Source organism: Leuciscus leuciscus (assembly GCF_965113295.1).
Source record: "Leuciscus leuciscus genome assembly, contig: HAP1_SCAFFOLD_250, whole genome shotgun sequence".
NCBI classification, from domain to species: Eukaryota; Metazoa; Chordata; class Actinopteri; order Cypriniformes; family Leuciscidae; genus Leuciscus; species Leuciscus leuciscus.
Window position 1 is genome coordinate 48,299 of NW_028118467.1, and position 23,847 is coordinate 72,145.

The 23,847-nt window shown below is 39.5% G+C and overlaps 1 protein-coding gene across 2 annotated transcripts; it reads right to left on the reverse strand.

The window, feature by feature from the left end:
- Positions 1 to 550: 550 nt before the first annotated feature.
- On the reverse strand, positions 551 to 19,820 carry LOC309491433 (uncharacterized protein). Of its 2 annotated transcripts, none has more exons than XR_014203112.1 (5): positions 18,629 to 19,820; positions 18,334 to 18,417; positions 17,934 to 18,023; positions 16,965 to 17,744; positions 551 to 570 (listed from the first exon to the last, which is right to left on the reverse strand). XR_014203112.1 is itself a non-coding variant. In XM_082190493.1 (5 exons), exons 1-5 carry the CDS (start codon positions 19,752 to 19,754, stop codon positions 17,534 to 17,536), a joined length of 552 nt encoding a protein of 183 aa, XP_082046619.1. In that variant the 5' UTR covers positions 19,755 to 19,815; the 3' UTR covers positions 17,503 to 17,533. The 2 variants fall into 2 exon arrangements, 1 of the variants encoding a protein (XP_082046619.1); XM_082190493.1 differs by lacking the exon at positions 551 to 570 and having other exon boundaries at positions 17,503 to 17,744; positions 18,629 to 18,694; positions 19,654 to 19,815.
- Positions 19,821 to 23,847: the final 4,027 nt, after the last annotated feature.

Genomic DNA, 23,847 nt, shown 5'->3' on the forward strand with positions numbered 1-23,847 from the left:
CACTTTTAGGTTGACAGTGGTTTAAGCTCATAACCTTTGTTTAATCATGCCCTATTCATCCTCCACCATAATGTAGCAAATTAGCTCTATATGAAATATTAATAATCAATAATAACTGGTTATAATTGATTATGAATATTTGGATTAGTTAATATAATTAATTTACTGTCGTAAATTAATATTACAATCAATGAACCTATTTGTCCCATGAACACTCAGGATCAATTGTTTATTAACTCTAAGAAATGTACATTTCCGGGGCATGGGAAATGTATTTCTTAATTTACAATACTACTAAGAGCAGTAACCAAGATCTAAATGATTAGTGACTCCAGTTATGAGCTTGAGACAAGGACAACTTTACGTGTGACATAAACAAGATTTTATTAACTAGTCTAAACACTTAAACTACTCTAACATACACACACATACATGCATACAGTTTACCAAGGGAAAGAGAGCTGAAGCAGAATACAGGAAAGCAAGAAATTATAGCATTGTTTGAAATCATTGTTTGTCAGCAGATCAACAGCCTTGACCAAACCATCATTTTAGTTCTAAAACGCCCTTCTTTAAAGGGTTAAGGATACTTAAGGATACTTAATGTATCAAATAATGAGACTTAGTTTGATACTTGCATGTCTCGCCCATTTGAATTAAAATGTCCTGATGCAATTTGTTGAGGCTCCAGTTGATCTTTGCTGATGTGGTCTTGATGAGAGAGAACCAGTGGTTTTCAGAGTATCTTTGGTGAATGGAAAGACAAGGCCGCAGCCTGGCACAAGCTTGGTGGGTCCTTAGAGGCTTCTAGTTCAGCATCATCTTCACGTCAGCATTTCAGAAAGGGACTAAGAGAGAGCTAAGAGCTGATCAGTGACTTTAAAGCGTGAAGATGGCACAACCTCTGGAGCTGTGTGAGCCAATGAGAAGATTTCCGTTTGGAGGGAAATTTTTACGACCCATTGTCCCTTTGAACATGCAATTTGATTGGATGTTTAACACAAGAATCTTTAAGATGCTTATAATACTAATGCGTCACAAAGTTTGCAGAATGTAATGTAAATTAACAAAACGGGGATGAAGATTGGAGTTTATAGAGACCAAAAATGCCGCACATATAATGTTGGTTAACCATAATATGCAAAGTCTGAAACATTAACCCAATTGAGTTTACAAGAATACAAACGCCACATAAAAGGGAAAATCATGAGATGGGAAAAATTAGATACATGTTTACACATTTATCAAGTGGTTATATATAGAATATATATAGGATTAACAGGGTTTTTATTTCTCTTCCTCGGCAAGAGTTTAAGTGAGAGTCGCAGCTCTCAGGACATTCCTTTCGCTCGTAAAATCAGTTTCAGTGTGTGTCCTGTAACAAGACACCGCGTCCTGCCAGTGTGTTAGCTTCATTTGGGGAACGTTTCACAGGCCTTATTTGGGAGAGTGAGTTTACACAGATTATTCATTAACTAAATGAATAATTTGTGTGTCTGATTGGTCCAGACGCTACATATACTGTAACGACTCGGGGTAAATGTGAATTAGCTCAAGAATATAGGGAATTTTTAGCCTGGGTGCCAGCCCGAACCCCGCCCACAAAATTTTTTGGTCGGGAAGTTCGGTCTGGACTCGCTCCGTTGAGGAGCTATTATGCCCGAACAAAAATTGTTCGGACCAATCAAATTGTCACGGCGGGCTTTATACGATGATGGACAGATGAGCAACGGTAACGTAATCATCCACGTCACCAAAGAGCGCTTGATTTGAATTAGTTTACAACAAAGGCGACTGCTGCTGGAGAATTGAGATTTCACGAGTTCACATTTACAAATAAGTTAGATAGAATAAATGCGTATATAAGATTTCACACAAATAAGTCGATAGAATAAATGCGTATATGACGTGCTGTCCGAGGAGAGGGCTGTGGGCTCGGTAGCCATACTCCCCCGTATTCCTGGTTGTGAGAGAACAAGACAAGAGTGAGGATTCGGGGTGGTGGAGGGATGCTGAAAAACTGTCAAGGAGTGTTAGGTAAGTTGACAGAGTGAATTTGCTTCCTCATGCTGATAGATAGGGTAACGTTAGACATGGTATTGTTTGATGACAAGTTGATATTGTATTGATTATTTGTACGTGCTCCTCCCGAACTTTGTTTATGAAACATCATGTGTAGATTCCGCCATCGCGTCTGTTATAGAAGATATCGACAGCGCATTCATTTTAAAAGAGGAACAGAGAGCCGCGACATTTTGTTGGTTGAAAATATGAATGAAGAACATGCGTCATTTACTCCGTTGCTCTGATTGGTTGTAGGTCTATCCAATTGAGTGCAGAGTTTTTTTTTTTTTCCTGGTTCGGTTGAGACACACCCCATAATCAAATCTCTATGGAGAAGTATCAGACTCACATTCTGACTAGAATCTGAGTATGACGACGTCAGGCTAGGGAATTTTGGTAATATTAATAATTATGACTCATGGTCATAATTCATAAGTCGCATGTACATTTATTTTATCAATTTTCGAGATGACCTTGTTCTGTAACTGTCTGATCATTACAGTTAAGAAGGGGGGTATCCCTTTTTAAACTCCAAGAAAGTTTTATCTTCTGGCCACGAATATCAAACTTTCGGAGTTTATGAATTAAAACTACTCAAGGTAGTCAATATCGAGCTTGTAGCTTAGATCTTGAAGTTTCATTGACTTTTATAAGGTGGGTTTTCAAACACAGAGACAATTAAAAGTATACATGGGTTTATTAATAAAATGGCACACACTAGAGATTATATAAACTACAAACATAAACGTACGTAAAAATGCAAACAAACAAGTAAACATTTAACCGAACAAAAACATAAACATAGCGTTATCAGAATGAAAATGAAATGAAAGAAAGAAAGATATAGAGGGAAGATAGAGGGTAACTTAGTTCACAGACCTAAGACCTAGACACCTGGAACAGCTTTTATAGGAATCAATATACTTGCGAGTGCTCTTTCTGGTCAGGCTGAAGCTGATGCAAGAAGCGAGGATGGTGTCCTGTTTCTGCTGCGTCTTCCGGTGTCGCGGGAAGCTTGAAAGGCTCACTGAATGTAATGTTACCGGAAAATAAAGTTCATCTCCTGGGATGGGAGAGGTTTAAGGTCTTTGTTGCAAAGGACGCAGCTACGACTCGAACATGTGCTCGCTCGATGGAGAAGGCCAGGGCCTCCTCCAGATGTTCCTTTGGAGAAGCGCTGCGCCGAGGAGGAGGGTCAAGAGATATTGAGTTGAGAGTAGGATGAGAGAGATAAGAGAGTTTGGACTTTTATCAGTGTCCCATGTGCCGTCCCCTCCTTCGTGTAGGACGAATCAGCTGTCGAGATTTTTCGAGCGGGAAGATTCCTTTGTCCGGTTAGACACGCCCACTCGAATGAGTCATGATTGACTTTAACTTGAGAGGATTTTCTCCAGACATATGAACTTATAAAACAATGCGCATCACTGAATTCTGCTATCGGAATTCAACTCCGTTAGCTGGAGAGGATTACAGAGATATCAAAAATAGAATATAGGCTTTGTAGCAATGCAAAGATACGTTATTATGCATTTGTATAGGCATTTGCAGTTCTATTAATGTTACAAATAGGACATGCATGCTTTCCTATGGTTTACACACACCTCTTAACACACAAATTTATATATTTAGTACATTTAAGAGTGACTTTATGGGTAAAAGTCCTTTTCTGTAGGGGGTTTCTGTTTCAAAGTCCAGAGTGTGTTTGTGTGTGTGTGTGTTGGAATGTTGCGACCCTGTTATCTCATGCATAGGGCTGGATAGCTCTGTGGTCAAATTTTATGACCTGCCAATGAGCTCGGGTTACGGAATGCGATTCTACTGGGAGAACATTCTTCAAAAATACATTTCAGATCCAAACACTCGAAGATCATAACTATATGATCAAAACAACATTAATCACACATGCATACAGGAAGTTCAGATACAAGTCTGAGTTACATACATTAAAGGATGTTGGTGTGTGTGTGTGTGTGTGTGTGTGTGTGTGTGTGTGTGTGTGTGTGTGTGTGTGTGTGTGTGTGTGTGTGTGTGTGTGTGTGTGTGGAATGTCACGAGTCTGTGAGGTTGTAAAAGTCACAGGGAGTCCGCGCTGAACTGGGGGGGGGGGGCGACAGACACCCCGGCGCTGGTGAATTATTCCGTGGGGAATTATTAACCAGCGCTGTTTGGACAAAGAAGATGTGTTCGACATCACATGATTCACTTAATGTGAAAAGCAGATGTCATTGTTGCTACAACATGAAAAGAGTTTGCACCAACATAAATGTGACTGCTACTCTGAACGCTTCCATGATCACCAAAGCCAAATGAAAATGTAAACATAGGTCGCACTTTTGGCGTAGGTGCGAGCTCTGGCACACTGTGACGTTGGCTGCCTAAACATCCGTTTGTCTCAGTTTACATGCAAACGAAGATTTTCAAAATCTCCACTCTGGCCGGAGTTTTTAGAAAGAATCGGTTTCAGAGGCGAATTCTCCGTTTGCGTGTAAACGAAGGGCGCAAACGAAGGGAAACGTCTCCGTTTTTCAAAATAACCATGTACGTGTAAACTGGGCCCAAGGCAACACTTAAAAATGTCTTGTGTGGACACCAAGCGGGAAGGAAGTCGACCGGAAGTTGAAGCCGGCCGCGTGCCACCATCTTGTAGCAGAACTTCACCTGCTGTTAGCATCCCATTGACTCCCATTCATTTTGGCGTCACTTTGACAGCGAATAACTTCACATCTGAGGCGTTTAAAGACTCCATTTGTCCATTATTTATTTCTAAAGAAACACAACAATGTATAAAATGCTCCATTACCTTGTAGCTTATGTTATGGCCTCGTAGAAGCAGTTTTTGTAAAAGTAGGCTAAAGATTGCGTCATAACCACGCGACTCTCTGTCGCACAGTAGAGAGATTACCGTATGGACAGGAGGAGAAGCTCGCGGGCAATCGGGAGGACATGGAGGCAAAATGACAAAATAATGAATCAGAATACCTAGCAAAAGTTTCTCCTGCTCCTAGCTCGTGGATACCTCCTACTCACGCTCTCCGTCTCTGCAAGATTCGGAAGGGAATGATTCAGATTTCTCATGCCACAGCCACTAGAAGACAGACGGGTTGCTCACATCACATCTACGTCGTCAAGCTCGGTTTGAGTCTGCGCGTCAGGAACGGAAGTCCAAAAAAATCGCTAAAAATGGGCTTCACTTGTCTCAATTGAGTTCCAATGAGATGGCTCTGTCCACTTCTTATACTGTCTATGGTGGACACCCCTCATGGGTGAGCAGTTGCTCATTATCATTTAAAGAGACATGCACCGAAACGGGTCGCTGTGAACAGAGCTGTTTTGGAGGAGGTAAAAAGGGTGTTGTTTTACACACCCATTGAGGAATTTTAGTATACGTTACACACTTTACATGAAGACCCTAAAGAATCATACCAACTTGTGGAAAATGGGCATCCGATGACCCCTTTAAGAGAGCAAACATACATCTGCATTGCCCTTCATTCATGCTATTTGAAATCTTTTTTCATATTACTTTATCTCTGTCATATTACTTTCTATATCAGTCATTTTTTTCTTTACATTATTTTTCTCAAATTTTACTGTATGTTTTGTGCTGTGTTGTACAAATATGTCTCAATTTGAAGGTGTTTAACGTCACGGGATGATGTTGTGAAGCAGTAATTTCCCATTGTCTTCATGAACACTTGTTGAATTTGTGCTGGTCAGATGAAGTCCGACTGAGCATTGAGAAGTAATTAAGATTATTCTACAAACACTTTTAGTGTCCTGGTCCTTCTCCTTCTCCTGTCCCGGTCTTTTGGGCTGAGCGAAGTTTTAACAAAGTGTTGACTGTTTGTTTTGAACATCAGGAGTGAGAGAGAGCTTCAGCACAACCAGATCTAGCCTAGTTTTCCTGCAGATTAAAGTCTGAATTTTTGTCAGTAAATATAGTCAGTAAATTTGTCAGTAAATATAGATTTTGTAACTGACTAAATAGACTCTTTAGACTGGATGTTGCTTTAAGTCTATAACGGTGTCTTGATGCTCGTAACGGTTCAGAGGTGAAGTGAACTGTACATTTTCATTTTTTAAGATGACATTTTTTGAAGAGTTTGTATATAAACAAATCGGTAGTGTTTAAGCACATTTCAGTTGACTACATTTTAATTTTGTATTTGTATTTCAACATGCGTATGTCAAGCATCTGTTGATTGAACTATTCCATGCTGAGAAAAAAAAAACGTTTTTTTTTTTTTTTTTTTTGTGCTTTAAATGCAAATAATTGTATGTATCTTTTGGCAGTTAAGTATTTTATGTTAGCAGCGTCAGTATAAAATTGCTTAGTAACTAATTCAACAACTATTCCTATTATCATATAACATGTAACAAATAAAATGATAAACAATAAACAGTTTTTTGTCATTTGTAATTGACAGAATCTTCACACTAGATTTCTAAATGTTGGACTAAATAAAACTTCTCAGTTGAATGAACTATGAAACTAGTTGAGCAAACATGTTTTAAAATTGAAGTCAATGGGCCAACTAAAAAAATAATATGTAGCCTATTCTTTTTGATAATATTCAGTGTTGAAATTGACGATGGTGAATGAATACAAACCAATAATATTTTATATTAACTACTAACAAATTATCTTTTTATTTGTGCATAATTTGACAAAAACAGCAGAATAAAAATATTTTATATGTGAAATGTACCTGGTTTTTATGTATACTGTTCACCTCATTTCATTTTGTTGGCTCTTTGGTAACTGGAAACAATAACTTTTTAAGAAATCATTTTCACTTGATAAATAGGCTATTCAAATGTTATATGTTTATTTATTTTAGGTTTATCATAGTTTTACAATGAATTTTCATAGTTTTAGATTGAAAGTCTAGAGCTGGCAGAGTAAATCAAAATCTATATATAAAAGTAATTTAAAACATTCACACGTGATAAAAAAAAAAAAAGTTAATGTAATTGTTTGAATCAACAACTAGAATATTTAAATAATAACCATTTCCATCCTCAGGAGTTCTGGCGCGGCCTTTGTGACGTCATAAGCACTCAGTCAAGAGTTCGGTGAGTGAATGCAGTGTGGAGAAGTGAATCTGCTGCATCGCGCGACATCAGAGGTAGGAACAACTATATTTACATTATTTCGCCATTAGATGGCGGCAAAGACTGTCTTTATGCGACAGTCTGTCAGACGCAAATGACTAGGGTGTCAGGGCACGGGAAAACCCCTTAACTGTTAAAAGTTCAAGATATTGCAGTGGACATTCAAACAGATTTGTATTATGAATATATGACTATATCTACTGTAAATGCAGGTACTCTCGTAATACTCTACTCTATAAGCTTCAATGAACAATATCAATGAGAAGTTTATGTTTATGTTGCTAAGATGGTTGCTAGGGGTGTTGTGCAGTGAAATGTTGAACCATTGAAGCGATCATTGCCGTGTTTTATCTGGAAAAAACCCCACTAACGTTAATCAGAACCAAGGACTGGAACTACCCGTTTTACAGGGACGTGCGGTCAGGGTAGGCAGGGCCTCACCAAAGGAAATGTTGACATTTTTGCATTTATTAATTCATTTATTAATTCCAAGAGCTTTATTAATTCACCACATTATTAATTGCATTTATTTTATTCCAAATATTAATTTTTGTAACAAAAATGTTCAGGAATACACATATAATATACTCATTTTGCCATTGTTTGCTCCTAAAACCATTGTTTCATGCAGGAAATTCAAGGCCATGGCCATTGAGGCAGAGGTTAGCAGTGCCTCTTTGGTCCATAGAACGTAGTTTACGTAGATTTGCGCATGCGCAGTCAGTTCTCATGCTGTCTTGAATTATCAACATTGAGGCAGAGACCGAGCTTGCTTCATGTCATGTGATCCACTCGGTCTCACTCAATCCGCGCTTCCCGATACTTAGCATCTAGCGGCGCCTAGCGTTGGCTGTCAACAGGCCCGGGGTGGGTAATCGGGAGAATCGGGAGAATTCCCGGTGGGCCACTTCACTTTTGGGCCGGTCGAGGAATATATATATTTTTTTTATACACACGTTCTGCATTCTGACACCGTAGCGCTCAGCCTCTGCATGGGTTGTACCATGTGAGGGAGTTCTCCCCTACCCTCCTATAGAGTTGGTTGGGTCCATAGCCCGTCTTTTCCAAAACGTTTTCTCAGGTAGGCTACCGCGGCACCGCCGGCGCCTACCGATAGCTGGGCTGGCCCTACCGTAACGGTACGAGTCAGGGAGGATGGATGGGAGGAAGAGGCCAGGAGGTATGGAAGCATGTTTCTGCCACAGAATAAAACATTTTAAAAGATAATTGCGACTTTTTATCTCACAATTGCGAGTTTACAACTCGCAATTCTGTCATTATTTCTCACAATTGCAAGATATAAAGTCAGAATTGCGTGAAATAAAGTCAGAATTGCGAGATATAAAGTCAGAATTGCGAGATATAAAGTCAGAATTGCAAGATATAAAGTCAGAATTGCGTGAAATAAAGTCGCAATTGCGTGAAATAAAGTCGCAATTGCATGTTATAAAGTCAGAATTGCAAGCCTACCCATGACAAGATTTTCCCGCACGTTACTGCCGTTTTATATAGATAAATATACTGCAGATAATGGCTTTATTGGTAAATGATGTTGTTAAGCATTTATAATTGCAGGATGTTTTTTCGTTGCTATATTTTCGTCTTGATAATTTCTCTTGTTTTAGTAAAAAAAAAGTATTTATTAAATTTTTACAATTTTCAAAACTCTTAGCTAAAAAAATCCAAACTGATCACACTTGTAACCCAGCTAGTCATTCTTTCAAAACCTGATCCATGCTTTCATTACAGTTATGCACATTTTCAGTCCACATAATCAATGTTTCAAAACACAAGATGATTGTAATATGTAACGGAACATTTGGTTTAATCACCAAAATACACATGACCTTCTTTCAGTTTAGTACTTTTAAAGGAATAGTAAACACCAAACAAATAGTTCATGGCCCTGTATGAGTTTCTTTCTCCTGCTGAACACAAAATAAGATATTTTGAAGAGTATCGGTAACCAAACAGTTGATGGACCCCATTGACCTCCATAGTATGGGGGTAAAAAATATGATGGATGTCAGTGGGGTCAATCAACTGTTTGGTTACCGATACTCTTCAAAATATCTTATGTTGTGTTCAGCAGGACAGAGAAACCCTACAGGATTGGAACAACTTGAGGGTGAGTAAATGATGACAGGATTTTCACAGAGATGGGACCAAGTCACACATGTGTAAGTCTCAAGTAAGTCTCAAGTCTTAACCTTCAAGTCTCAAGTTAGTCCCAAGTATTTTTTTCTTGGGCAAGTCAAGTCAAGTCAAGTCAAGTCAAGTCAAGTCACAGGCTATGTCAAGTCAAGTCAAGTCCTGTAGTAGGTCAAGTCAAGTCCAAGTCAAGTCACCTTATTATTGTAATTTTACCTGCAGAATCTGATCTTAATAAAGTGAAAAGACAAGATATAAGTAGCCTAACTGTCAGTAAATTACAAGAATTTGGATTTGCATTGTAAATTCTCATGTTCAGTAAAATACATCATGGAATCAAACAAAATTGTAACTTCATAAAATTATGTATTTTTCACTTCTGCCAACAGTGTTTGAAATGTTTTAAATTGTCAACATTGAGTCCATAAAACAAATAACAGCTTAACATCCAACAGACTCCTCTCTGAACACCTCCCTCTCTCTCTCTCTCTCTCTCTCTCAAACACAGTTTACTTACAACATTAAACTTTGTTACATTTCTCCTCTCTCTCACACACACTCACTCTCACACACTCTCTCTCTCTCTCTCTCACACACACACACACACACACACACACACACACACACACACACACACTCACACACACACACACACACACACACACACACACACACACACACACACACACACACACTCACTCATCGTTAGGAAAGATTAGATGAATGTGATCATTTATATTTGGGCCTTTTTTGGGCCTGAAATCGCTGATAAAACCTTATGGCTACTTTAGCTATTATTACATTAGCTAACTACCAACTAACCAGATAACATTAACAAATTGACAAGCACTTACTGGGCAGAATGGCTGTTACAGTTTTTCTCGATTGTTTACACACATTTTCTGAAAGCATGCCTCATATTCTCAGAACTCTACACACAAATCCAAAAAAACACACACAATGGGCAAAACCCCTCAATTCTCCTGCAAAATGAAACTTTACATTCAAAACAATGTTATTTCTTCTCAAAATGGTATTTTGTTTTCAAATGACACACACAAACCATCACATGAATAGACATTTATAAGAACCAGTTGAACACTGATGTGCTCAATGTAAAACACTATGATGAATGGAAAACACTTCTTCTCCATTCATCATAATGACTTAGGCCTTTTTTTGTTCAGTGTTACACTTACTACAGACAGTACATAAGTGTGTTGTCAAATATTTGATACAGTATTTTACTGTAATATAAAGAATACAAATTATTTCAGGAAAATACAATATTTGCCATATGCAATTCATATAGCCTATGTGTACGTTATTCTTCTATTACATCATATTGATATTCGTACTGCTTTTGAATTTCATGACACACACAAACCATCATATGAATAGACATTTATACAGTAAGAACCAGTTGAACACTGATGTGCTCAGTGTAAAACACTATGATGAATGGAAAACTCTTTCTACAGACAGCACATACATAAGTGTGTTGTAAAATATTTGAGAATATTGTTTTTATACTCAGAACACACAAATACATGGTAACAAATATATTTTATTTTTCCCACAAAAACAATGTACACAGTGTACATCCCAACCAACACAAAGTTGTACATACAGTGGTCTACATACAAAACAACAGAAGAATTGAATGTATACAGTTACAGTAAAAAAAAAAAAAATTAAAAAATCCAATGTTGGCATCCATTGCTCCACTGAAGAGCTCACCTGTTGCCCTTTTATGCTAAAGCTCTGATTGCTAATTGTAAAACTGTGTGACGGGTGTTTGCCCATGTGATGAGTCAGTGTGCATATTTGAATGGCAGTGTGTTCCTTGTGAAAACAAGAGATTTTCTGCATGAAAATTGTACCAAAAGCAGAGAATTGTGTGTAGTGTTTTGAAAAAAGTGTGTTTTAGAAGTACAATTTGAGTGTAAAGCAGGAATTGTGCTTGTAGTTTAGCAGAATTGGCTCAGGGGGTTGGTGAATGAGTTACATGTTGTGGTCATTGTGTCTCAAGTACCAGAAAATGTGTGTAAACAATCGAGAAAAACTGTAATGTTGCATGTCTTGCAAAGCGCTGTTCGTCTTTTGCCATCTTGTGAACAATTCTTGAAGCCGAAAGCGATGACCCTCGGTACCCCTCCGGCTGACATGTTGATGTGATATCTGATCTAAGTGGGCGTGGTGTGCGTAAGGTACGAGAGGGCATGACTGATGATAGTTTCATGATCCAGTCATGACAACGCTATTCTCAGCCTGCGCTCCAGCTGGGTAATCAACTTGATTTTTAAAAATAATTTCTATATTTTATATTCAAACTGAAAACATGATGTGATTAACACTCAAGTCATTCAAGTCATCGTGTCTCAAGTCATGTCAAGTCCCGAGTCTTTAACTTCCAAGTCCGAGTCAAGTCTCAAGTATTTTATTTTTTGTCAAGTCAAGTCACAAGTCATAAAAATAGCGACTCGAGTCCAAGTCACCAAGTCACAAGTCCCCATGTCTGCCTCCAGCTGTTCCAGGAAGAGCTCCAGGAACTCCTCAGGTACGTGCAGAACCTCCTCAAAGTGCTGCAGGATGTAGTGCTGTGCTTTACAGCTGAGCTTTGAGCAGGAGGAAAAGTCATCCGTCAACTTGCAGATGCCAATGCAGTTTCCTATATTAAATTTGAAATGCTGGGTAAAACTTCATTCATAGCCACTTCCAGAATAAAATTTCAAGAATGTGTTTGCCTAGATATCATAGTTACATTCTTTTTTCTGGCAATACACTCATTCATTTTCATGCATTTATATATTTGGACTTAGGCAGTTTCAACCGTATAATGTTGGCAGTGGAAATGATGTATATAATTATAATCATTTCTAGGTAATTTGCACACAATTGCAGTTCAAATGCTTCTTCTCACCTAAAGTAGGAGCTGCAGCCACACATGATGATCTTGTGCACTTGAAATTCTCTGTCATTTGACTTGATGATCAAGTCAGTGTGTTCGCCCAGTAAACGTGCTTCATCAAACACGTCAAAGGCTGTTGCTCTTATGTTCTCCATGTTCTCTCAGGACTGTAAATGTATTCAGTCTTCTCTCCTCAAACTCTGATTAAAGTCTCCTCAGGATTGTGTCTTTGTGGGACTTTTGCTCAGGAGAGTTCTATAGAATGTCTCTGTGACATCATAGTTGTAGAGCTTCAATATATCTTTTCAGTCTTGTCCACATAATTATTAAAGAGTTTTGTTTTATCGATTCCTTTTGAATGAAACATCTTCACAGTAACAAAGATATTAAATTCAGAATTACTGCCATAATAAGTAAAATTACAAATAAATTGGCAAGCTGATTTTTTTTTCTTTTTTTTTTTTACAAATATTTACAACAAACAAGACTTTGAACAGTCACTAAGACACTACAGCTGTATCTGAAATTGTCCCTTATACTGGACCAGCAGTTCTCAACTGGTTTGGCCATGGGACCCACATTTTCCCATGGACATTAATATTATTATTGGTTTTTTTTTAGGAATTTGACCGAATATATATGGTATTATCACGATATTGAAATGAGCGTTTTCAAACAATAACAGGTTTTATATATTACCCAAAAACTACATAAAGTAAACAAATGTTTTAAACTGATTCAAGTGTAATAAAGAATTATAAAGAACAATAGGTAACACTTTACAATAAGGTAAAGTCAGTTAATGCATTAACCAACATTAACATTGAGCAAAAGCTACATCTGTTACCATAGTTATTCTTTGTTAACATTAGTTTAAAAAAAATACAACTGATCATTGTTAGTTCATGTTAGCTCAGGTCCATTAAATCCTTCTGAATTTAATAATGTGTTATTACATGTTGAAATGAACATTAACCAAGATTAATAACTGCTTTAGGAGTATTGTCCATTGTCAGTTTATGTTAACTATAGTGAATTAACTAATAAAGCCTTATTGTAAAGTGTTACCTGTTACAGAATGCAGATCCAGACACAAAGAAATACATTGAAATGTGAGCTTTATTAACAGCACTGAGCAGAATGGAGAATACGGATGAGTATGCAGTTCAAATAGACTTTGAAGAATGAGTAAAGCTTAGTAACAAAGACCTTCCTTGTTTTACAGGTGCAGGAGATCATGGATAGTTGGACGGATGGCTGGATGCAGGATGATGACAGGAGAACACACGAGAGGAATACACTGGAGTACCAACGCTGGAGAACAGGTAAGCACTTCATAGAAACAAGACCAGACAATGATGTGAGACGAGGTGTGTGCTTTTGTAGCTGGCTTGATGATGGTGCAGATGAAGTGCAGGTGTGAGTGTTCAGTACTCTGGTGAAGGTGTGCTGTGTGAATGGCTGATGTGACAGCCTGGCAGATCTGTGACAATTACCCAACAATAATAAAGAATCAGAACATTTGCAATCAATGTGTAGGGCAGGGGTTCTCAACTCTGGTCCTCGAGGTCTATTTTCCTGCAGAGTTTAGCTGCAACCTTGATCAAACTCACCTGCTTATTGATCTTATGGGGACATTTTTTTGGTCCCCACAAGGAAAACAGTAAATCATACATAATGCAGAACATTTTCTGTAATGGGAGGTTTCAGATTAGGGGATATAATTTGTACAGTAAAACAAATCATTATTTCTATGGAAAATCCCCATAAAACATGAAGTGTGTGTGTGTGTGTGTGTGTGTGTGTGTGTGTGTGTGTGTGTGTGTGTGTGTGTGTGTGTGTGTGTGTGTGTGTGTGTGTGTGTGTGTGTGTGTGTGTGTAAATTAGTCTACTACAAACTTCCTTAACAGTATTTATGCTTACAGGGCACCTATTATGACCCTTTTCACAAGATGTAAAATAAGTCTCTGATGTCCCCAGAGTATGTATGTGAAGTTTTAGGTCAAAATACCCAACAGATATTTTTTTTACAGCATGTTTAAATTGTCATTTTTTGGGGGCTCAGAAAAACACACCATTTTAGTGTGTATCCCTTTAAATGCAAATGAGCTGCTGCTGCCGCCCAAAGGGTGGAGCCTTACGAGCTTGCGCTCAGAGCCAGGACAATCTCATCTGATAATATCAAAACAGAAACTCTCATTAGTGGTGTTCATTTCGACTCGGAGTCGGGCAATAATGCCCACAGAGCCAGAGAATATATACTGTATGGAGATTGAACAGGTATAGTTTAGCTTAATTATGGTTATAACTTATTTGTCATCTGCTTTTATCCACTATTAATACAAGCCTGCTGTAGCAGACCTCGTCCGAATGATGACCAAAATATACTGATGAGTTCGATTAAGTTTATTGTACATCACACAAAAGATGAAGCGTTAGTTTTACTCCAGAAAATCACTGTAAGAGCAGCTAAATAAAAACAGTATAAGATGTGAGCATTTAAGTCTTATCCAAAACTCTCTCTCTCCCTTTCATTAGCATGGAACATACACAGCGAAGTACACAAAACACTCGTTACAACTAACAGTAAACAAATATATACACACCTTTTCAGTCTGTGCTTAAAGGTGAACTAAGTAACTTTTTTACTTTAACCGAACAGCTTCGGAGTCATTGGAATAGTTATATGACTTATTTCGGGTTGAATGGTGGTCGTCTCGCACTCCCCAAGCGCCTGTGAGCCGAAAAACCACCCTTGCAACTTTGGGCCGGCGGGCGTGTATCGCTTGATATCAGGTCTCGCGTTGTAACGAATTGCTTTATGGCACTGCACTGTGCACACGTACACGTAGAAAAAGGTAACGTTAGATACTGAGTTCTTCACACTTTCGTCATGGCTGAACCGGTAAAAAAGAAGCAGAAAGCTAGGAAAGGTTTGTCGGAGGACCAAAGAAAGAGGAAACGGCAGACTGACCGAGCAAGGAGTCAGACTCGAGTAAATATCGTTCTTGTTGATGGACTAGTAGACATCTTCAGAGCTTATCTGTGCCTGTTCGATGTCCAACGCTTTGTAATGCGTTGTGTCAGGAGGAGAAATAGGGATAGCTCACAGATGAAGTTATTACAGAGGCCAGACAGACTCACGGAGGCGATTGGCATCTCACAACTTGCACTTTATTCCCCAATCGAACTCGTGTAACTGTTTGTCACCCATTCTACCATCCACAGCTTTACTTGATAAACAAAAGTAAGATAAGAATGAGCATCAAACTGAAATAACCCGCATACATGGGGGTGTTCGAGGTGCACATACAATACAGACTACCGACAGTTCAACAGGGCGCGCGCAGCTCTTAAAGGGGCCACACCTTATTTCCACTCATTACAGCCTCCATCCTACTGAACAGGTACCGGTATAGAGGGCGGAAGGGATCAGGCCGTGAGTGCAGAGACGGCTCTGCGCGAGTGGCGACAGTAATATTAAATACAAGTACTCCACAGCGACTCTAGGGGTCGCTGTTTGACAAAAACGGAAAGCTGCATAGTGTGCCTTTAATAAAGTGAAAGTGAAAGTGAAAGTGACACATGACGGCCAAGTATGGTAACCCATACTTGGAATTTGACCTCTGCATTTAACCCATCCAAGTTAATGCACACACATTAGGAGCAGAGTAGTGAGTAGTTAACACACACACACTGCAAACGTGGATACACACACCCAGAGCAGCGGGCAGCCTTTGTGTACCTAAACTGGTACACTGTATATCCGTAAAACTACTCGATGAGCTGTCATAAAGTGCGCGCTTCCCACTTTCATTTCTGCCGTGATCAGTAACGTTAGGCCTGTCGCTCCAGAGACTGTAAACTGGATCACGAACAGTTGGTGAGATCCATCCTCGAGGAACAACGGGAGTAAATGAAGACTGCTATGTTCATTCTTACATCCAACAACAAAAACCCTCAATCACTTAGGAGACATTCTTGTCTACAGCTAGCCTGGTAAAACTAGCTAGCCTGGGTGCTTGTCTGAAGTTTTAAATCATTGGTTACCCGTAAGCCAATCACATAACGTTTGGTTATGACGTGTGTTATGCGCTGGCTCAGCCGCATCGAACTTCCACTGTAAACACATGTATGATGTGAAAACAAAACCATCGAGCGAAATACCGGAGTGAACATGGCTGTGAACGACTTTTGCAGATTATGTGAAGTAAATCTCCGCATCCACGGTACAATCAGCGTCTATGTCACGGCTCTCAGCCCGCCCTCTGTTCGTTGATTGGCCGGCTGTTTTGAGGCCGGAGGAAAACTGAGAGATAGGTCGCTATCTCAGACTGAGTACAGAAGCGAACTGAAATTGAGCGGAAGTACGAAGTCTGACGTAGTCAGGCTAGTCTACAGCTGCTCAAGCGTCGAAACAATGGCGGACTGTGTCCCGCTCCCTCAGGGCGGGTCTATGCTCAAACTGCAGTGTCAATCAACAGTCGTGGGAGGGGCCTGTGCAAAGTGACGTCACATTGCCGCGAATCTGAGAACGGCTTGTTCTGAGACAGTGCTTATGATTGTAACAATAACGACTCGGGGTAAATGTGAATTAGCTCAAGAATATAGGGAATTTTGGAAATATTAATATTTATGACTCATGGTCATAATTCATAAGTCGCATGTACATTTATTTTATCAATTATCGAGATTACCTTGTTCTGTACTGTCTGATCATTACAGTTAACCCTCTGAGGTCTGAGGTGTTTTTGGGGCCCTGGAGGTGTTCTGACATGCTCTGACATTTGTTTTTTTTTCAGTTATTTATAAACATGTTAATGGCAAAAGTGTAAATTCACTCTATATAACACAAACAGGGCTAGCATAATATCTGATCAACATGCTTGTAAATCTTTGTATTTTTAAGAGAATAATGTTTATGCGTGGTTATTTAAAAAAAAATTCAGCAACTTTCTTTTTTTAAGAACACAAAACACATTCTAAATATGTGCCCACAAGACTCTTGACTAATATATGTTGCCGTTTCTAGTTCTGGCTTCAAAATGATGTGAAATTCATCCTGCCTGATCGTTCTCTTAAAACAATACATTGATTTAAACATTGTAAAACAGTTTTTTTTTGTCAGAAGAGGTTTATGCGTGGGAGGGGTAATCGCTCATCAATATTAATGAGATTCAGACCAGGGGTGTGACAGACACTCCCCCAATGACTAATGGGCCATCAAGAGAGGCAGCCTGAACAAAGAGGAGATTCAAAGGTTTTGTTTTTCACAGTTTTATTGTAATTCCTCTATGAGGAGGAACTAAATGTTTTAAATTTGCAATGTTTTAAACTCAGCTGTGGTCCAGGTTCCCGTGCAGGCAGGAATCTCAGAGTCTGTGGAACCATATCAATGTCAGTCTCTGTTTTCCATGACAGAGTAGACTGCTTGTTGCTTGTCTGAATGTTTGTCTTGGCCCTCTTTGCAACAGGTGTCTGATGATCACCATCACCTTTATAGCTGTAAAACAAACAAACAACTGTGAGCATGTTTATTACACAAAATATAACAACTGCATTTCAATCATTATAAGTAACATTGGCCAGATGCAAAGCCATACAGACACATAATGTTTGTATGGACTATGTAAAACCAGAATATGTACAGAATTATACTAATATCTGAAAGAAAGGGAATAAGTGTACTTACTTTTCAGTTGTTCTCAAAACTGAACGACACCTGTCGCGTGCCCTCCCAGTGCGAGTTGCAGGTGAGGGTGAGAGTGATGCTACCACATTCCTATAAAAATAATAATATTAATATTAATAAAGGTTGAACAAAGTACTATACCAGCACATGCATAACTGATGGACAGTCAGCATTTTGGTAAAACAACAAAAATAAGCTCTTTTATACTAACATTACCAATCACTAATTGTAATATTGTGCATACATAACACCACAATTTTTGCAATTGTGTCTGGTAATTGTGTTTTGCAATTGTGTCTGGCAATCCACACAGGCAGGCACATGTACATTTGTAGCATAACTAAGTATATAAACAAAATTGGTCTAACATCTGTAAAATAGTGGGTAAATATGTACTTACTCCTTCTGATTTCTGTCTGTGTTGCTGCGTGCCCTCTTAGTGCGAGTTGCAGTGAGAGGTGAGAGTGAGCAACCTACATCATTCCTTTCAAAAAAAGTTGAAAACTATTATTATCATATAGAGTACTATTCCAGCACATGCACAACTGATGGGCATTAGCATGCTGATAAGATAGCACAAAGAAAAAATATGTAACATTATCAACCAACCTCCAAAAATAAATAAACTCATACAGGCTCATATTGTAATAAGTATATAAACAAAATTGCACAAACATTGGTAAATATGTACTTACTCTTTCTGACGTTCAACTGTGTTGCTGCGCGCCCTCCGAGTTGCAGATGAAGGAGATGCAGCATTCCTGTTTTAAAAAAAGTTGAAAACTATTATAACATAAATATTTCAAAGTATATTACCATTAGTCTATATGAATAACTGATGCAAATAATTGTAGACACGTGCTGTAGGCATATATTGCGTGTAATGGGCCATTACCGGAGATAGCACAACGCAAACATTAACACATTTGCAATTCATCAGCTGGGCATATTTACACATTTCAGCACATACACACATTTGCAATAGATATTTGCAAGCACTCTTCATTTAAATATAAATTACTCTGAATGGAAAGAATGGAAATGGTCCAACCAGTAAAATCTGTAGCCTACGTTTATTTAAAATAGCTTGTCAACTAATTTCTCTGTACTGTAGGCTAATTGGCCTACGTGTTGTAGCCTAGTCATTAAAATTAAATAAAACAATTTAGTTCATATTTAGGTTTAAATAAAATCTTTTTTTTTTTTTTTTTTCATTTATGTTGATTATATGAAAAGTGAAAAGCATGAGTAAGATCATGCGCAATCGCGAGACAAATGGAGTGGGCAGACAAGATTTTGACCATTTCATTAAGTTTATTTTTTGTATAAAGCCTTTCTTTAAAGTGAATTTCGTTTTGTATTAATTGTATCTTAATTTTAATAGTTGTTTCATCAACCAAATGCCTGTATTTAAAACATAAGAATTAAAAATAGCAGGAACTGGAGGCCTCATAAATGAACCCAAACTCATAAGCTTTGCCTAAAATACCAGAGAAATATATAGAAAGCTCGAAATGTGTTATTTTAAACAAAACTATTAAAAACGAAAGAAAACAGACTGCATGAAGCCTCTCTCCTACTTTATAAAGCATAGCCTAGACAATTTAAATATAATTACTCTGAATGACAAGTATGGAAATGGTCCAACCAGTAAAATATGTAGCCTACGTTTATACAAAATAGCTTGTCAACTAATGCAAGTAAATTTAAAAAGACTTACTCATCCGAAATATCCACGGCTGGATCAAGTCGCTCTTCAAAAATACAAACGTTCGTTGTCAGAGTCCTGTTCTTCTTCTGAGGAAAAAGTGAACTCTTCATTGCTATCCAGGACGAGCTGAAGGGCTGTGTGTCATCTTCCAACGGCGTAGGAAAGTGATTGAATGAAACTTGCTGGTTTTAAGGCATTTCAGGGGGCTTTTTACCTTATTTTGCATAGATCACCTCAGCACATTATCTTATGAATAGCGCGCTCTGCGAGTGGGTGTGAACTCATTTCAGGGGGCGTTTACCTTATTTTGCATAGATCACCTCAGCACATTATCTTATGAATAGCGCGCTCTGCGAGTGGGTGTGAACTAATTACAGATAATTAGATGAGACGGGAGAAACTGTACTTCTCTTTAGTTTCATACAGATTACATTGCAGGAGAATATTTGTTTTGAATGTGAACTGTTTTATTTTAAAGTAGAAATTTAAAGCTTTCTTTAGACGCATGTTTCATGGTTGTGTGATAAGTATTCGCTGAGTTTTCCAGACTTGTTTCAGAAAGATTTTTGCGGAGACAGAGTGAGCTGAAAGCGCACCCTGTTTATTTTATTTATTTAAAAATAAAAACAAGGTTTTGATGTTAATGTGAGTGTACACAAAAAAAAGAAGACCCTCTATAGTTTATAATCATGTATTTATTTTATTTATATGACCATAAATGACGGATTTTTTTAAGTTTATGTTGCTGCTATGTGAAAAAAATCCAGCAAAACGCGTGGGCGCATTTCTCGACCTCAGAGGGTTAAGAAGGGGGTATCTCTTTTCAAACTCCAAGAAAGTTTTATCTTCTGGCCGCGAATATCAAACTTTCTGAGTTTATGAATTAAAACTACTCAAGGTAGTCAATATCGAGCTTGTAGCTTAGATCTTGAAATTTCATTGACTTTATAAGGTGGGTTTTCAAACACAGAGACAATTAAAAGTATACATGGGTTTATTAATAAAATGGCACACACTAGAGATTATATAAACTACAAACATAAACGTGCGTAAAAATGCAAACAAACATTTAACCGAACAAAAACATAAACATAGCGTGATCAGAATGAAATGAAATGAAAGGAAGAAAGATATAGAGAGAAGGGAAAAGCTAGTAATTATTACATACAGAAACCTACGTTACGAGACACCTGGAACAGCTTTTATAGGAATCAATATACTTGCGAGTGCTCTTTCTGGTCAGGCTGAAGCTGATGCAAGAAGCGAGGATGGTGTCCTGTTTCTGCTGCGTCTTCCGGTGTCGCGGGAAGCTTGAAAGGCTCACTGAATGTAATGTTACCGAGAAAGTTCAGATTCGTCTCCCGGGATGGGAGAGGCTGGAAATCTTAGTTGCAAAGACCGGCTGTTACGACTCGAACATGGGTTCGTTCGATGGAGAAGGCCAGGGCCTCCTTCAGATGTTCCTTGGAGAAACGCTGCGCCGGGGAGAGGATCAAGAGAAGTTGGATGAGTTGAGAGAGGGATGAGAGAAGGTTTTGGACTTTTATCAGTGTCCCAGGTGCCGTCCCCTCCTTCGTGTAGGACGAATCAGCTGTCGAGATTTTTCGAGCGGGAAGATTCCTTTGTCCGGTTAGACACGCCCACTCGAATGAGTCATGATTGACTTTAACTGGAGAGGATTTTCTCCAGACATATGAACTTATAAAACAATGCGCATTACTGATTTCTGCTATCGGAATTCAACTCCGTTAGCTGGAGAGGATTACAGAGATATCAAAAATAGAATCTAGGCGTTGTAGCCAGGCAAAGATACATTATTATGCATTTGTATAGGCAATAGCAGTTCTATTAATGTCACAAATAGGACATATGCTTTCCTATGGTTTACACACACCTCTTAACACACAAATTTATATATTTAGTACCTTTAAGAGTGACTTTATGGGTAAAAGTCCTTTTCTGTAGGGGGTTTCTGTTTCACAGTCCAGAGTGTGTTTGTATGTGTGTGTGTTGGAATGTTGCGACCCTGTTATCTCATGCATAGGGCTGGATAGCTCTGTGGTCAAATTTTATGACCTGTCAATGAGCTCGGGTTACGGGATGTGATTCTACTGGGAGAACATTCTTCAAAAATACATTTCAGATCCAAACACTCGAAGATCATAACTATATGATCAAAACAACATTAATCACACATACATACAGGAAGTTCAGATACAAGTCTGAGTTACACACATTTTAAGTTAAACACAAAAGGATGTTGGTGTGTGTGTGTGTGTGTGTGTGTGTGTGTGTGTGTGTGTGTGTGTATGTGTGTGTGTGTGTTCTGGAATGTCACGAGTCTGTGAGGTTGTAAAAGTCACAGGGAGTCCGCGCTGAACTGGGGGGCGACAGACACCCCGGCACTGGTGAATTATTCCGTGGGGAATTATTAACCAGCGCTGTTTGGACAAAGAAGATGTGTTCGACATCACATGATTCACTTAATGTGAAAAGCAGATGTCATTGTTGCTACATAATTCCCCCTTTTTGTTAGATGAAGACCGGGGATGGACTTCATCGAACAACAAATTAGCACAATGAATGACAGGTGAATCCTGATGGTCGTGTAGCAGGTGGATCATGATGGTAGGATAGCAGGTGGTCCTTAGAAGCTGAGGATTCAGCTCGATGAGGTTCGGCGTGGTCTCTGACTTGGCACCCCCTTTCCGGGGATTCCCTCTGAGACCTTCGGACACGGCTTTCGTGAGCTTGGCTGTAGATGTTCACATCTCGTTGAGTCCTGTACAGGATGAAAGCCAAGACGAGTGTCGGGGCGTGGTCGGTGACCGTGGAGAGACACAGCACAGTGCCAGCTGCGGTCCAGATTTGGACGCAGGTGAGGTATTCAGGCTGGGCGGTTGCCCATGCTTGGAGGGCTGTGTTGACAGGAGCCATGTTCATGAGTTGGGACCCCCCCCCCCCCCCCCCCCCCCCCTTCTCAAACCAGAGGTCCAGTTCTGGATCTAAGGTGAAGTTGTAGTTCTTGGAGGATGGGAGTTCCAGTGCTGTCTGGTTCAGTTTGTTTTCGTAAGATGGTACCATGACAGGTCACCAAGGTGTGGGATGGCACCTGTTGGTACTTGAAACGACATACTCTGAGCATGTTGACACGTGTGGCAGTGTCATGTTGGTCGTGAGTTACAGTGGCTGTGTGCGCAGGTGTGTTAGCAAGCCATCGTTCACCTACAATCTCTGCTTGTGTCTCTGAGGAAGGTGTTGCTAGGGCAGAGATAATGAATGTCTTTAGTCAAAGTACACACGTGCGGGTTTGGAACCGAGTACAGTTGTGTGTCGCTTTCGTGGTAGGTTGCTCTTTTAGCTGTGGAAGTTAGGTCTGAATTTCGGCCACAGGCCGTCTTACTGTGACTAAGTTTGCTGTTGTTGAGGTAGTGTGCTCTTTCGACGTTGCTGGGTTTGAGTCGAACGTACACTTTCTGAGTGTGGGTCCTGCCTTGGTAGTCAGGAGTCGGGGCTGCTCTCTCCATGCGATGCCGGATGCCGGACCTGGTGAGGTGATGTCCGATCGTGGCTGCTTTCTCGCGAACCACCACAGCATCCTGTTAGAGGCAAAAGGGAGAGAGAGAGAGAAAGGGAGGAAAAATTTCAGCGAGGGTCGTCCTTGGTTGGCTTAGGACAGTCTTTTTGGTTCGCTGAGGTTGGTATGCCACATGCTTTGATGTCCCATGCATGGCTTTTTGGCACATGTGGCGTCATTGTTACGCCTGACCCCCCCTTGTGCTTTGTGGCGTTACAAGCTGTGGCGCTGTGATGGCAACAGGTGCACAATGCGTATTGAAGTCCTGTGAACGCAACATGTGCGTGGTGGCAGACAGCTGTCTGAGGCACTGGTTGTCAGTGAGCTCGGATGGCCTGTGAGGGTGGTGGAGGGGTAAGTGGTGGCATAGGAAAAGTCTGTTCATCAGAGGCCCGCATGACTTTCTTTGTACACAGCGGAGGTAGCGTTAGCGGCTCTGAGGCGTGCAGTGTAGTTGGTAAAGTTCGTTTGTGCTGTGTAATCACTGCAATCATTAGGGTGGGTGGGTGGGTGTTCTGTATGTGGCGCAGACATTGGTTTGGTTACTTAGCTGCGGTTCAGTCATGACCTTGAAGCAGTCGGTGTTAGTGTTCGTTTTCTTTGTCTGTGTCAGACGTGGCTGCACT

Excerpts from the sequence above, each read along its gene's own strand:
- LOC309491433 (XM_082190493.1), bottom strand. The coding sequence starts at position 19,754 with ATGAAGAGTTCACTTTTTCCTCAGAAGAAGAACAGGACTCTGACAACG. Across the intron at positions 18,418-18,628 it reads ACAGTTGAACGTCAGAAAGA|GAATGATGTAGGTTGCTCAC; the intron begins GTAAGTACATAT and ends TTTTTTTGAAAG. Across the intron at positions 17,745-17,933 it reads GTTTTGAGAACAACTGAAAA|CTATAAAGGTGATGGTGATC; the intron begins GTAAGTACACTT and ends TTTGTTTTACAG.